Genomic DNA, 15944 nt, shown 5'->3' on the forward strand with positions numbered 1-15944 from the left:
GGCCAGGCTGGTCTTGAACTCCTGGTCTCAAGTGATCCGCCCGCCTTGGCCTCCCAAAGGTCTAGGATTATAGGTGTGAGCCATCACACCGGCGCACAAAGCATTTTTAGCTTTCTCTAATCAACTAAGCATACTTTTCAGGACACAGCTTTCTATAAAATATCTTCCTTTCTCTTTAGCTTAAATCAACCTTTCCCAAACTGGATGCCATAAGAAATTGATACCTGTTGCTGGTAAAACAGGTCCTGTGGTCAGTTATTGGGAGATGCTGCATTCCACAACCCCTCAGCTCACATTCACAAGGCTCATTAAAAATCAAGGATCATAGAGTAACATTACCGTACAGAACCCATAAAAATCTTCTGCAGAACTACTACCAGTGTCCTAAATAGTTGGTAGATAACTCATTCCAAGACCGGGGGCAGTGGCTCATGCCTATAATCTAAGCAATTTGGAAGGCTGAAGAGGATCGCTTGAGGCCAGGAGTTCGAGATCAGCCTGGTGCAACATGTCAGAACCTCGTCTCTACAAAAAATAGAAAAAAAATTGCCAGGTGTGGTGGTATGCACCTGTAGTCTCAGCTATCTGGAAGGCTGAGTTGGGAGAATTGCTCAAGCCCTGGAGGTGCAGGCTGCAGTGAGCCATGATGGCACCACCGTACTCCAGCCTGGGTGACAGAGCAAGACCTTCTCTCAAAAAAAAAAAAAAAAAAAAAGCAAGAAACAACAGCAGCAACAACAAAATAATTAATTCCATATCTTAGTATGGACCAAGTAACCCACTTGGGGTGCTGCAGGCCTTAGCAGCTGCCCGCACATCTACTGCCTTCTGGATGTCCTTGGCAGACAGCTCCCACCTGCCAACCCATCCCTCCAGAGTGTCTCTCCTCTCAGACCCTCCAGACACCTGCCAGGCCAGGCATGACAAGGAAAGCCCACTCTGCAGATGCCAAGCAGAGCTTCAGCTCCAGCTGCATGTTCACGCCTGGCTTCCAACCCTTTGTCAGCTGAAGCCAGCAGGCTTGGGAGGCTTAGCTGTGAATTCACCAACATCAGTCAGCTAGTGATACAGTTTATCTCACTGTTACATGCAACATGCTCCGATGAACTTGAAGAAGCATCCCAAAGTTAGAAAGTTCTAAAACACTGCCAGTTTCAACAAACAGTAACTTTTCATGGTGCCACAGTCCCTCCAGAAAGGAAGCCCAGTGCCACTGAAATCCCCTCCTTATACGAAGGAAGCTGATTCCTACTCTTGCCAGACTCCCCTCCCAGAAGCCCCGACACAGACCTGAGCCTGGCTCCATGACTGGTCCTGAAGATGCCACTCAAGTGATGCACCCGGGCCAGGTGCTGCCTGCCGCCCAGGAGGCTCAGCTGAGTCAGTGCGTGCATGCAGCTGGCTGGGTCCTGTCTGCTGGCTGGAGTGGGAGGTCTCTGTTTTGCATATATGTGAGCAGCAGTGAGCCAGAGCAGGAAAAGCCTGGGCTGGAAATTCTTTCGTGAATATGAAATACGAGTGGAAAATTTCCAAGAGCCCTGAAGTCCCCAGGTAATGCCAGTTATCCAAGGCAAAATGGCTGTGGCATCCTGAATGCAGTGTCCTGGCCCTCTTCACAGCCCTCACAAGAGGAAACTAAAGCGGCAGCTTCCTCATTACAACAGCCGTCCTGCCCAGCGGCAGGAGATAAGCCACAGCCTCCCTCTAACGCCCAGCCTCCTCCTGAAAGCTGAGTAGCAATGAGCGATATCATCACCTTTGCTGCTTCCATTCTGAACGTGCTTCAGGCCTGGCCAGACAACTGGGTCCATTTTATCAAGGGGATTTGTCTCAGGTACAGCCCACCCTGCCTCTTCTCAGAAAGCCCCCCTAAAGCAACCCTCCCGAGGACACCCCATAACTGGCAGGGGGAGCTTCAATCCCAGTTGCTAATACAATCCCCTCCATCCCCTCCTCCTCTGAAAGGGAAAGACCATGAACTGCTTCCACCTTTCTCAGGAAAGGACAGAGACTCAGGGAGCGGGAACTGCCTCAGCACAGAGGCAGACAGTGGACGGGGCAGGCTAGGATGAAAAGCTGACAGCCCCATCCCACTCCTTCCTTTCTTCCCAGAAAGAAGCCCACACCACAGGTGACTGCGGAGCCTGACAAGCTTTACCAGAACCCCCACCCCCATCCACACACACAGAAAAGGAGTACACCCCAACTGACCCACCGGAGCCCACCCCAAACCCTCCCCTGCTTACAGCCGCTCACGGCTCCCACGTGGGCCTCCAGCTCGGAGTGCTGGCTGGACTCTGCCACTCCTCCTGGGGAAGGTGGAGCCTGCCTCGAGTGACCCACAGGAGCAGTCCTCTAAAACTAAGCAGGGTTGATTAAAATGGCATCACAGGGTGCAAAGCTCTGATCTTCATCTGCCCTTTAGGAGAGTGGGAAGGCTCAGAACAGATACACAGCCTCCCAGTGACTGAGGCAAATAGTGTTGGTCTGGGAAATCACCATGAGCAAAATGGCTATTTCTGTGGTGCTGTTGAAATCCTGGGGAGAAGAGCCCAGGAAGGATGGGTCAGTTGTTTACCGGGAGGCTAGCTGTAACCCTGACTTGGGCCTGAGTCACCTCCGCATGTCCAATCGTGAGGTTGTGTCTTACTGAGCTCACATCATAATTCCTGTGTGCACAGAGCAGTATTACAGGGTTGACACATGATCCTCGGGCTGCTGCTGGGCTTTAATGCTACCCAGAGATTACGACCCACCTGTCCTCACAGCTGTTTCATAAACAGTGCAATCAGCAGGCTACAAGCAACCTAGAGGGAGGGTAATATTTATTCATTAAACAATTAAGTGAACTTACATTATGAGAAAAAAATCCAAGCCCTTTAGTACTATTCTGCCAGAAGGAGGAGGGGCAGATGACTTTTTCTGCTAGTGTTTTGGGGAAGGGGGAGGTAGAGTGGGGACTGCAGTGGGAGGATTCCAGCCCAAGGATTTAAGTTCAACATATTCAGGGAATTTTATTCTGCACCTTTAACCAGATCCCAGCTAGCCTTAGTCTAAACGAGCATTTTTCAAAGTGCAGTCTGCAGAACATGAAAGGTCAGAAGGCTTGGAAAACACTGCATCCCGTTCCACCACTTAGTTTTATGACCCTGGGCAAGTTAAGTAACTTTTCTGTGGCTCAGTTTTATTCCCTATAAAGTGTGGATAATAAAAAGCCAATCTCATAGGTTGCCATGACAACGAGCATACGTAAAGTGTTTAGACTGGTACCTGGCATACAGTATGTGTTTTATAAGCATTATCTGCCAACATCATTGTCATCATCATTATGATATCAGATACGAGAGAGAATAACTAGGAAAATAAGCATGAAGTTTTATCTAGACACTGAATCCTTTTATTCAACCTTATTTATTGAGCACCACCATGTGCCTGGCACTCTCCCAAGTTTCTATTACCTGGGTGCAGGAAGAAGGAAAACATTTAAATGTGAAGCCAGATCAGGAGGAGGAACATCCTTCTCCCCTATGAATGGTACGTCTCAGTGACCGTACACAGCCAGGACTCCAGCCATGAGCTCATCCTCCCATGCCCCAGTCAGTTCCTTACAAATCAAAAGCCCAAAGCAATTGTCTGTTGTCCTAGATATGCAACCAGCATACAGAAGAACTAAGAGGTTATTATACTTGGTGGAAGAATCATGGAGGCCAGTGGGCAGCTTTAGGGGAGAAAGTGTATCTCCCTGTTAACCCGAAGGCTACATGTTATCTGCCCATGACATTTTCAAGACCTGAGACAGATTTTGAGGCCATTTGAAGAGTGATCCAGTCAGTGTAGAGGCAAAAAAAAAAACAAAAAAAAAAACACCTCATCTCTCAAAGAGCTTCTTGACCTAGCTGAGAGCTAGGAGAACCTTAGAAGACTGAGGCTGAGCTAAAGATGGGACTGAGAGGTCAAAGAGTCTCCCAGTCACCACCTATGCAAGTGTCATTATTCCTAGAGAGGGCAGCCCCATACCATCATCTTCAGAGCAAGCCAGGCCCCATGGAGCTGCAGCTAGGCCAGGCCAACTACCCCAGACCTGCTGTCAACACTCCTAGAGGTGCAAATTGACAGAGGCTCTGTCTGCCTGGCTCAATGGCTCCATTAACACTCGGCCTTAGTGCTGCACAGCCAGGGGAAGAATTTCTCCTCTGCAGGTTCCAGCTGCAGGCAGCTTTTCCATGAAGATGGCCAAATGTTGGTCACTGCATCCAGAGGGAAAGCCAACAGGGGCTCAAGACCATGCTAAAATCCCTCCTTGTGCTGCCTGCTTTCACCCAGCTCCTTTGCTGATGTGTCACCATCAAGCTTCCAGCCACATACAGTTTGGGGAAATGATACTCTAGTTAGCAAGCCTCTCCTACTCCAAGGCCTCTCAAAACTCTCCCCAGGGACCTCTGCCAGCCTACACCAGCCATTAGCAGCTCTGCTGGCAAAGCAGCTACCAGAAGATCAAGGGCAGAAAGCAGACTGCCAGAGCCCAAGGCTGTACACCTCCCTTGTCGGGAGAGAGCAAAAGAGGTAAGGATGAAGGCCTCAAACGACCTCATCACGCTGTCATCCAGTCCATCCCCCGCCTCCAGGTAGAAGTCCACCTCAGCTGTCCACATCCAGCCAGTCCTCAAGCACCTAGAAACTTGCCCAGGCGCTTAAAGGGTGGCAAGTCCCAGGTCCCTTAATTTCTCTACACCTTGCTATTCCATTCTAGGCCGCCAGGGAATCGGGATGCTGCCGGCTCACCTGAGGTCGCTGGGGCTCGGGCCACCGCAGAGGCAGGGGCAGGGACAGGGACAGGGACAGGAACAGGGGACAGGGCAAGGGATCGGACCGGAGTCAGCGCCACCGCCCCTGCGAGCAGGGAGGGCGGAAGCCGCGGTTCAGACCCCAGGGCGCTGCTGATTCCCGCCTGGGCCGCAGGGTCCGCGGGGCTGGCCCAAGGTCAGCAGCGCAGCCTCGCGCGCACTCACCGGGTTCGGAGGACAGGGCCATGCCGCCGGCCGAAGGGGACGGCCGCAGGGCTGGAGCAAAGGGGACGCTCTGGGCAGGGCGAAGCGGGGCTGCCGGGCACTGAGGCCAGCCGGGGCCGGGGCCCGGCCAGGCCGCGCCCCGCAGCAGGCGAGGGGGCCGGGCGTTCAGAGGGCGCAGCGCTGCGGATCCCCGGCCGGGAGGGCCCCGCGGGAGGAGGGAGGGCCGCCTCCGCAGGGAGGAAGCCGGCCAGCCGCGTGCAGCCCCCGTCGGTGCCCTACCTGGGCGCCGAGCGGAGCAGAGAGAGCCGAGGGGCTACCTGAAGCGCCCGGACCGCGCGGCCAACGGGAAACTTGAGAGCAGCAGGGGCGCGGCGGCCGCCAGGGCCCTTGGCCGGAAGCACCCGCCGCCGCCTGGGCTCCGCGGGGCCCGCGCCGCAGCCCGGGGCAGATGCCAGCCGGGCTCCCCGGACCTCAACTGCGCTGGCCCCGCCGGGCTCCCACACCGCTCCCCGTGCCGCCCGGGCTTGCCCAAAGTCCTCCCCTCTCCGCACAACTTTTCCCCGGGCGAGACTCTGGGGGTCTCGGCCCCGCACAGGTGACTTACTCCCTGTAGTTGCAGCAACCCTTAAACATCGGTTTCTTCCAGGCGTCCTTCTGGTCACTTGCGTATACACACACACACACACACACACACACACACACTCCCTTGCCAACCGTCCACTCTTCCAGGCGTCCTTCTGGTCACTTGGATCACCTACACACACACACACACACACACACACACACGCACACACCACATGCACACGCTCCCTCTCCAACCCTCCGGGCTCTGCCTTCACCCGCCCCTCAAAGTCCTGAATGACCTCCTAGTTGCCAAAGCCACTGGGTGCCGTGCAGCCTCCCTCGCTCACCTCTTCCTGGCATCTGAGCCTGTTGACCACGTCTTCCTTCCTGAAACGCTTGGAGTGCAGTTTCCAGAGTTGGCACCCGCGGCCCCCACCTCCGAATTTTTCACATACCTGGGTACCTTGCAGCTTCTCGGCCTCCGCGGCCTGGCTTTTCTCTGTGGTCCCACCGTGCCAGCCCCTCTCCCAGTCCGAGGCCCACTCTGGGCATCTCAGCCACTCCCATGGTTTTAACAACCTCCTGCCTGATGATGACTCTTGAACTTCATCTCCAGCCCAGAATGCCCCCGAGCTGTTGAAGACGGTGAATCTAACTGCCTAGGGAACATCTCCTCTAGAGCTTCCTAGGCCAGCGGAAGCGGTCCAGACCCAAACTCCTAATTGCTTGCCAGGAAAACGCCAGAACCTGCTTCTGTGTTTCCAGTCTCAGTAAATGATACCGGGGTCGGCACCACCGCGGGGCCACAGTTGGGATCCATTCTTGACTTGGTCTCCCTTTCCTGTTTCAACAAGTAAGTCACCAAGCTCGGAGAGGAAACTTCATTAGTGAGCACCCACTGTGTGTCCTCACTGTGTCAACCACTTTCACAGAGTTGTCTCATGTAAGCACCAAGTTTTATTCCTTCTACCCCGTAGTCTGATTAGTCTGATACTCACAATTCATGTGTTCATAAACATTTTGCACATGAGACTGCATTAATGAGTTACATATTATAAAGAACACTAAAAAGTTAAAGGATGTGGTCAAGATGAAACAATAATTTTAAATTGCTTCATCTTTATGAATGGTATAATATACCTTTTTCCTTTCACTTTAAGTCATTAGCAATAATCTGTTTAGTGATTCCACTAATAATCTGTTAGTGATTTAGTTATTAAATCATTAAGAATGGATTTAAATAAATCTTAGTTTAATATTTTATGAGACCAGAAAGTGTACTTGTAAGTTCAGTTAATGTCTGTACTTGGTCTTAATGGCTATTCTTTAAAAAAAAAAAAGATATCTCACAAAGATTAAATAGACCTGAATAGAAGAACTGTATCTTTGCACCTATTAAATCATAGTTCTTACTGTTTAAATTTGATCTATCAATTTTGCAAATGTGAAAACTCTTCTTTGTCCATGAAAACAACATTTTCAATGATGTTTTCCTCAGCTGTTCTTGCAAATCATTTTAACAAATGGGACTTTTAAAACACTTGAAATTCTGCATTTGGAATATTGTAAAACAGATTTAGAAGTATGTTTCTACATTTTGCAGATTGTGACTATGAGATTATAGGTGACACTGGCATGCTTCATTTTGGCATTAAATTCACATGATGATGGAAACAGTTCCAAATGTCAGTTTTCAAAGTGCCTTCCTTATAACACAATCCTTCTAAAGCACATTTGTTATGTCAGTTCATTGCTGAAATATCACCTTTACCCAAAAGGATACTGTGTGTGTGTGTGTATACGTGTGTGTATGTGTGTGTGTTTCTTTCTGCTACATATATCACACTTGTGACAATCTCAGGCCAGCACATCGGAGGTCAGCAAATTTGGAGCACTTGTTCTTTGTTAAAGAAACTCATCTTTAAATTCACAACGTTCAAGTTGTTTGCCTTGAGATAATCAGTAAACCTTGGAATCATAAGAAAGATTTTTAGTGTCATTCCACATCTCAATACAAAGTGCTATAAAGGTTCTGCTCTATTTTAATTTTTTAATTAACCATATTATTGACATCCTATAATATTTCGTGCTCTTCTTGCTTCAACTTCTTGTTGTACTTTGTAAATGAATAATGTGGTTGCTGAATTTCACACGTAGTCCTCATGGACCAGAACACGAACCACCCCCCCAGTTTTGGAGGAGAGATTTGTGGTGCTGCTACTGCTTGGGGTTGGGTGAGAGCGACAGTGGCAGTGAGAGGTGGAGGGGGTGAGGGGTAGCGGAAGTGGTTGTATTGGCAGAAGACTAGTTAGGTGGTATTCATGTTGAACTGAGGCAATGGAAGGGTTACATTAAATCAGTAGTCTTCAAAGTAGAATGTGTAGAATGATCCATTGAAATGTAGAAGAAAAATTAAAACTTTTATTTCTACGTATTTTTTAGTCTAAAAATAAAAAAATTAACATTCACCAATGTTAACTACATGGAACCCTTACTCAACTCATGCATCAGGTGTCCATGCCATGTGTCATATCAGAGGCATAGTCAGGGACGAGAGGAGGTTGTGCAACACGGGGGACAGAGAATGGGACCATGACACCCTTGCCTTCAAAGTGTATTACTAGGCCTTATGAACTATTTGTATCCCGGGCAGTAGATAAACAGATTATGTTACCTGGTTTTCACTAAACTCTTCTCACAAAAGAGACAAGTGGTAGAACAAGACATTTACACGTCTTGCTGAGTTTATAGCATTTGCATGTCTTGTTGGTCATACAAAACACCAACAACCCTTCATTTTGTATTCCAAAGAGGGCATCCACTCCCTCAGTGGTTTACTTTCACCCATAAAAACCACAGCATGTTTTACTAAGCTGTTCACTGTTGTGAACATATCTATCTCTCCTTTAGTAGATCACAAAAAATATTTCTTTATGAATGTCATTATCAAAAAGCATAGCAAAGACTCAAGGTGAAACATGTTAGCAACTTGCATCCACCCATACAGCAAACCTCCACAACACACCATGTGTTCTAAAACCTATTCTTCAAACTTAAAGCCTGTGTGTCTTCCAACAGAACACATTTTTATGTACTGCCATCTTCTCTCTGTATTAACTCAGTCACTTTAACCATGGCAAATACAACAGCTGTTTTTTCCAGTGATATTGACTGATATTTTGTCTTTTACTATTAAATAAGAAGCCTCAAAAGAGATTTCTGAGCATTTTTTTTCTTTTTTTTTTTTTTTGAGACAGAGTCTCGCTCAGTTGCTGAGGTGCTGGAGTGCAGTGGCTCAATCTCTGCTCACTGCAAGCTCCGCCTCCTGGGTTCACGCCATTCTCCTGCCTCAGCCCCCCGAGTAGCTGGGACTACAGGCTCCCGCCACCACGCCCAGCTAATTTTTTTTGTGTTTTTTTTTTTAGTAGAGACGGGGTTTCACCTTGTTAGCCAGGATAGTCGCGATCTCCTGACCTCGTGATCTGCCCACCTCGGCCTCCCAAAGTGCTGGGATTATAGGCGTGAGCCACCGCGCCCGGCCTTCTGAGCATTTTTATACACTCAATAATAATTCAGTTCACAAAAGCACGCAACTGAGTATCCAGGCGCAGTGAAGTGTGCCTGCACTCCCAGCTATTTGGGGGACTGAGGCAGAACGATCTCTTGAGCCTAGGAGTTCAAGTCCAGCCAGGGCAAATAACATATTAAAAAATAATTTTTTTTGAGACAGAGTCTCGCTCTGTCACCCAGGCTGGAGTGCAGTGGCATGATCTCAGCTCACTGCAACCTCCTCTTCCCGGGTTCAAGTGATTCTCCTGCCTCAGCCTCCCAAGTAGCTGGGATTACAGGCATGCGCCACTATGCCAGGCTAATTTTTTTTGTATTTTTAGTAGGGACAGGGTTTTACCATGTTGGCCAGGCCGGTCTCCAACTCCTGACCTCAAGTGATCCGCCCACCTCGGCCTCCCAAGGTACTGGGATTACAGGCATGAGCCACCATGCCTGGCCAAAAAATAATTTTTAAAAAGTACACAACTAAGTATTGCATGACTTGGAAAATCCCTGAAAAAAAAATTGTAGAAGTTTGTCTTCTTGCCCTGAGTTTATAGCATTTACATGTCTTGCTGATCATGATTTCATGTTTATATTATTATTAGCTAATATCTCAAGGGCCAATATATGGTGGTGTAAATCCATATTTCAAGTAGTCTTTTTTATAAATTTGAACTTCTTAGTTGTCGAGCTGACGACTACTGAGCTGACTAATCATCATAATGGATATCATATGAGTAGTAAGAAATCGCCAGCTTTGACGTTTTCTGAGTTTGCTTTTGCTTGCATTGTTCATATTATTTTCAGTCTGTGGGTTCCTTTGAGGAGTGTCTTCAAACCACTTGTCTCTTTTGTGAGAAGAGTTTGGTGAAAACTAGATAATACGTCTATCCACTGCCCAGGACACAAATAGTTCTTCAGACCTAGCAATACATTTTGAAAGCAGCTGGGCCAGGGAGGGTGCCATGGTCCGCTTCTCCATCCCCCATGTTGTAGAACCTCCTCTCTTCCCTGGCTTGCCTCTGATATGATGCATGACATGGACACCCGATGCATGAGTTGAGTGAGGGTAAAGTGTATAATAGTAAACATTGGTGAAGGTTAACTTTTTATTTTTAGACTAAAAAATAAGTAAAAATAAAAGTTTTAATTTTTCTTTTACATTTCAATGGATCATTCTACACCTCCTGTGAAGACCACTGATTTAATCTAACCCTTCCATTGCCTCAGTTTAACAAGAATACCACCTAACTAGTCTTCTGCCAATACAACCACCTCCCTGACCCCTCACCCCCTCCAGCTCTCACACCCACTGTCACCCTCACCCCACCCCAAGGAGTACCACCAGTCTCTCCTCCAGCTTCACACGAGGGACAGACATCCTGTGCTGTCAGCTCTCTCCTCCAATCGGCCTGATGCTCCACTCATTCAGACCTTTGAACACCTAGGAAAGCACTTGGACCAGAGCTTCAGGTTACCTCCAACAATACTCTGACTCCTAATGCACTGGGGGATGGGGTTATTTGAGCATTTTTGGAAGCCAATATCTGTTTGGGGTCTCTGTTCCCATGCCCTGACTTATGCTCCCTTCTGAATAATGGTTGCACAATGCACACATGTATACAAGATGGGCATGGCAGACTCCGAAAACCCAGTTTCTCTACCACCTTTCCAGTCTTCTCTGCTACAGAGGTCCAAATCTCCCCCCAGGAGGCAATAAGAGAAGTACTTTGCTTCTGAGAGCACTTTAGCAAAGCCTCATCAGATATAGCCAGTTTTCAAACCAAAGTGCCCTGGGGCCTTCTGCTAATTGAGTGGACAGAAATCATGGCATATGGCCTGACACTAGGATAGAAATAGGTACCTCAGAAGTACATGATGGCTGAAAGAAGAATAACCAGGGACATTTTCAGGGCACCACGTGTGGAAGGGCACTGCAGCCTACCCTGATGCCGTGGCATAATGAGAGTACAAGCCTTTCCCGCACCACCCCTCCACTCAAGTTTGAGCCTAATTCCTTCCCAGGATTTTAACTCCGTGTAGTCAATCAGACCTAAGCAAGCTGGAGTCTGACAATTGGCATAGCAGTCTCCTTACTCTTAAGATCTGGTTCCTTTTTTCTGAAATGGGTTTCTAGAAAGAAGAGAACCAAATCTGAGCACTTTGAAAATTGGTGCATGTGACAGCTAGGCCTCGTCACAGAGTGCGTGCACTCAGGATTATGGCAGGAAGTGGGGAGGGGGGTGTCCTGGGCACCAGGTCAGGAGACAACCAGAAAAGGGCTCAGGACTAGGACTGGGCTGAGTCTGTTTCGGCGAACCTTGGGTCCTTGAGCTTAGAGTCCCTAACTCGTCACCAGACTGGAGTGAAACAGAGTCGTGAGTGGGGATCTGAAGCTTGGGGTCTATCACATGTGACCACAAAACCCTCTCTCCATTATCTAAGCGTATGGCAGGGGGCTGGTGCTCCCCAGGCATGGCTGTCTGCTGATAGGGACATAGTTTCTGAATCAAACTGAAGTCTGAAAATTAGCAGTCCTTTACTCCATCTAAGAATGACCTGTCGTCTCTACCTTCTTGCCAGGACTCTGTACAAGATCATCCTCAGTTACACAAGCAGAGTTTATTGCTCCAGGTCACCACTATCTTGTTTCCATGTTTGTGTTTCTTTCACAGTCTCCAAAATGCCACCAGCAGCCTCAACATTACATTATTCTAGTGAGACTCTGCAGCTGAACATCCATAGATGAGAGTCACAGCTTCAAACAGAATTTCCCAAATTCTCTGCCCTCAATCTGCTTCAACTCTTCTGCCTTATCATCTGAAATTCAGACTTCAAATTCTAGCCTGACCATAGCCGCCTAAAATTTTTGGAAGCAGGGAGAGGGAGGTGAGTAGAGTGAAACTCAGGTGAGGCTATGACCTCTGTCTCCCAGAGATGCAATCTACCCCATTGCCGCCCACCTGCCCACCACACACACATTCCGCTTAGGCCATACTCTTTCCCAGGAGTCCTCCCTGGCTGTAGTTTCTAGTTTTCCTAGTCTCAAGCTACCTTCGTCCCGGTGCCTTGTTCAGAACTGCTCACCCAACCATTCAATGGGCAATAGGGTCAAAAGCTAAATCTGGAGTGAGGGTCTGTAGCCTTCCTGTCCCACGGTGTTTGCTTCCCAGTTGAATGTCAGACTCCAGGGGCTGGCCACCATTGGCCTTCGACAGTACCATCAACACTCAATACATCCACAGCTGTGTGTATTCTACCAGGGACATCTGGAGGAAGGGGTGGCTTAAATTATACCAGAGAAAAGCATGGGGATTTTTCAAGTTCCTGAATTCCTTTTATTTAAAAAGAAGCCTAACTATGACCTCACTGGGGCTATACCATCTCTGGGTCGGGAAAGAGGGCTCTATTTAAGAATTTAATTTGGTAGAAGCCTAAACCTCAGCATTACACAATATGCCTATGTAACACACCTGCACATGTACCCCCGAATCTAAAATAAACAAAATAACAACAATTTAAAAAAATTTTTTTAACATTTTTAAAGAATTTAATTTGGGAAATCAAAAATTATGATGATTGTATGACATTGTGAATGCAATTAATGCTGCTGAATTACACATGCAAAATGGTTAAAATGGCAACTTATATATATATTTTTACTACAATAAAAAATTATCAGAAGAACAACAAAATTAAAAATTGAATTTTTTTAGAAACTGTTATTTCAGAACTTTACTATTTCTTCGGAACATTAAGTATGAACAGGGCAGAGCATGTGGATCTCTATCCACCATCCAGTATCCCCAAGCCTTCAGGCAAAGCGGTTTAGCCGTGTTCTGGGGGAACACAGAAGACAGAGTCATGTTCCACACTGGCAAAGCTCAGAAGAGGAAAGGAGGGCAGCAGCCAGGGAAAGAGCGTAAACACCAAACAAGGACTGAGGCCCCGTAGTCAGAATGAGGACTCTGACACAGAAGCTCGAGCCAGGTCCTCAGAACTCTTGAGAAGAACACAAGCCCCAAACAGCTCAGGGTGGGCAATCATTTCCATAGCTCACAATTCATCCAAAGGATGAATCTTTAAGAGGAACAAATCAGCTAGAAGTCATCGGTATCTATCACCTGTCAACTGCTCCCAAAAGGTAAGCCCTCGTCACTGGCCCATCTGCACATTTCATGTCTTGGTCACATTCCAGACAATTCCCACTGGATCCAGATCACTACCAGTCACCTATGGCAAAGTTCAGATCCCCATCTAAATGAACATGATGAACACTTATGATGCACCAATAATTTAGTGTTCACGAATATATTCACGGGAATTAAGTTCAGCTGATGGTAACAGAGACCCACAGTAATAGTGGCCTAAACAAGAGAAAGGTTTCTGTCTCATTTCCTTTCCCTAAATAGTCCAGAGTTGAACATTACAGGCTGTTCCACAAAATCCCCACACTTCTTCCAGCCATCACTCTACCATCCCTCCAGTGTGGCCCTCATACTTTGTGGTTGGGGGGGGTGGGGATGTGGGGAATTAGCTCTTCCTTTGTTAAGAAAGAGGCGGAGGCTAAAGCTTCCGCCATTACACTCATGTTTCATGGAGCAGAAAGGAGGAAGTGATGAAGAATAAAAGGCAGAGGGCACAGGCCAGAGGCCTTTTAATTAAGCCACCATATCACACCTCCCACTGGCCTTACTGAGCTGCTCTCTAACATCACTGACCAGTGACATCAGTATTTTTTGTGTCTCACGTATAATTTCACCAGGGCATAGCCTTCCTTTCTAAATATAACGGCAATTGTTTTTCGTGGTTAACTTGAGTATACCAGGCCTAGAAGCGTGCATCAAAGAGAGCAGATAAAAATGTCAACACAGCACAGTTTAGATATCCTCATAACCTCAGAACTTCTCCAGCTTGGTCTCGGTGCACCACCATATTTGCATAGTTGTAGCAGCCACTGAAAGGTCCAAAGACCTATGAGTTCAGCAAAAACCTTTTGGCAGTTCAGGGAGATCAAAGAGAAAGTATGTCCCTCCTGCTGTAAAGGTAAGATTTGATCTGATTAAAGTTTTCACCCCCCTTCCTTATGAATTCCTGACATCAGCAGGACTCCCTCCTGGTAATGTGTCAGAAATGTGTCAGAGAAACGGAGGCAACATAGGCCTGAGGTTACCAGGATTATATTAATATATTATGTGTCACCTTCTCTAATTTGGGAAGCTAGTCTCAACTTGACATGCTTTAAAAGTCCGTCATGTTGTCATCCATGAAAGATCTATTGAGCATCTAGTTGTCAGCCACTGGGTCCTAGAGCAACAGTGGTGAGCAGAGCACCATTCTTGTCTTCATGGATGTCATCGGCTAGTGGGTGACACAGGACATTAATCAAATGACTTCAAACTATGATAGAGCTGTGAAGAAAAAATACAAGAACCATGTCAGAGCATAACAAGAAAACTCAACCTTCGTCAGGATATGAGGGAGGAGACATCAGGAATGGCACGTGCAAAGGTCCTGGGAGAATTGAGGGGAATAACACCTGAGTCATTTCTTCCCCTACTTTACTTCTATCACATATTTGTGATTGGATATTCTGTTAGGTTTGCACATTAAAGCTTTGTTTTCAATGTGTATAAATTCCTGACTTTACCAAAGGGAAGTACCAGATGGCCTGGGTAAATAAAACCAGATTTAGTGCTCCAGGGTGGTGCTGTTTTTACATTAACATTACATTTTCCAAATCCTGCCACTTTTCCAGCATTTATTAAATATATAACAAACCTATTTTAAGATTCCTCAGGCCCAGGCTCTTGTGTTTTCTCAACATTTCCAGCTGTGTGTCTCACGCATTCCTTCCACGTGAGCATATTCTGAACGTCAGAGGGGAAGAAAGTCCTTCTCCCCATAGCTACTCTGTAAGCACCTTGCTTCCTTCCATCAAAGTTGTAGAGGTGCCCACTCATGCCACTCCCTGTGCAGACACTCTAGTGCCAGGTACCACCCATTCCACCCTCCTCCTTCTTTGGGGGACTCTTCAACTTTAATTCTTCTCTTCTTCCAGGGTCTGGCCTTCTGTTCAGCTCCTCTCCATAGAGCAAGAGGAATAGGTCTGAGTGATGATCATGGCCCTGGGCTGAGGTCTGACTGTAGCCTTCCTGTCCCCTAATACCACCACCCCATTCCTGCCTCAAATCAAATCTCTTTAATCTCTACTCATCCTGATGAGTTAGGCTGCCATGTAGTACCAACTTTCTACCAGGAATCTCTGAAGTACGTCAATGAAGTCACAATCTATATCCTTAGTTTTATGTGATATAAGGGGTCCGCCATTTAAACCTCAGTCCCCGTCTTTTATCTCCAGAGCTGGTTACTGAGAGCCAGAGTTCCACAGGGTCCCCCGGAGCCATCAACAGAATGGCTTCTGCGTTGGTAGAGTCCCAGCAGCAGGCAGATGGTGCATTCATATTAGGCTAATTGATTTTACAGGTCATTTAATAGAAGGACTATTTTCAAAGGTATGGCAAGTGTATAGGGAAACAGTGAGGGTCTGTGCGAGACTCCAGAGCTAATAATATCAGGGCTGTTACTTTCTGGGCCTAAAGGGCCAAGATGAGAGAGCAGCTACAGTGATTATGCAGCAAGCTTCCAATGAAGCCAGATTCCAAGTTATTTATTTGTCTCGGGTTCCCTGGCTAACTCCTGTTAGCCTGGTCCTGATAGGCCTTTTTAATCACTGCCCTATCCTATTTCTCCAGATCCCTCGCAAGATCTCACAAGTCCCCTCTCCAAGTTTTATTCTTCAGCACGGGATCTTCCTGC

General features: G+C 47.3%; 1 protein-coding gene and 2 long non-coding RNA genes across 9 annotated transcripts in view; 1 reads left to right on the forward strand and 2 right to left on the reverse strand.

Annotated features, from left to right (window-relative positions):
- The window catches only part of AMPD3 (adenosine monophosphate deaminase 3), a 56328-nt gene extending 50498 nt beyond the window's left edge, over positions 1 to 5830 (reverse strand). Inside the window, exon 1 of one of the 7 annotated variants that reach the window (XM_055282436.2) lies at positions 5614 to 5830. Coding sequence is in view for 2 of the 7 variants with exons in the window: in XM_055282434.2 (XP_055138409.1) it covers positions 5010 to 5031 (22 nt within the window). In the remaining 5 variants the exon portion in view is untranslated. Of the gene's footprint in view, positions 1 to 224; positions 320 to 1290; positions 1725 to 2246; positions 2392 to 4782; positions 4945 to 5009; positions 5414 to 5613 lie in introns of those variants that run through there. The other 6 variants (XM_055282434.2, XM_055282438.2, XM_055282439.2 and 3 more) reach the window with 6 other exon arrangements.
- Positions 5783 to 12827, forward strand: LOC134736888 (uncharacterized). The gene is made up of 2 exons (XR_010121323.1): positions 5783 to 6426; positions 11801 to 12827. It is a non-coding gene; the product is annotated as an uncharacterized lncRNA (long non-coding RNA).
- Positions 12828 to 12832: 5 nt separating this feature from the next.
- The window catches only part of LOC134736882 (uncharacterized), a 145338-nt gene continuing 142226 nt past the window's right edge, over positions 12833 to 15944 (reverse strand). Inside the window, exon 4 of the long non-coding RNA XR_010121315.1 lies at positions 12833 to 14536. This is a non-coding gene — a long non-coding RNA (uncharacterized lncRNA). The remainder of the gene's footprint in view (positions 14537 to 15944) is intronic.

This window comes from Symphalangus syndactylus, chromosome 6 (assembly GCF_028878055.3).
Source record: "Symphalangus syndactylus isolate Jambi chromosome 6, NHGRI_mSymSyn1-v2.1_pri, whole genome shotgun sequence".
NCBI lineage: Eukaryota > Metazoa > Chordata > Mammalia > Primates > Hylobatidae > Symphalangus > Symphalangus syndactylus.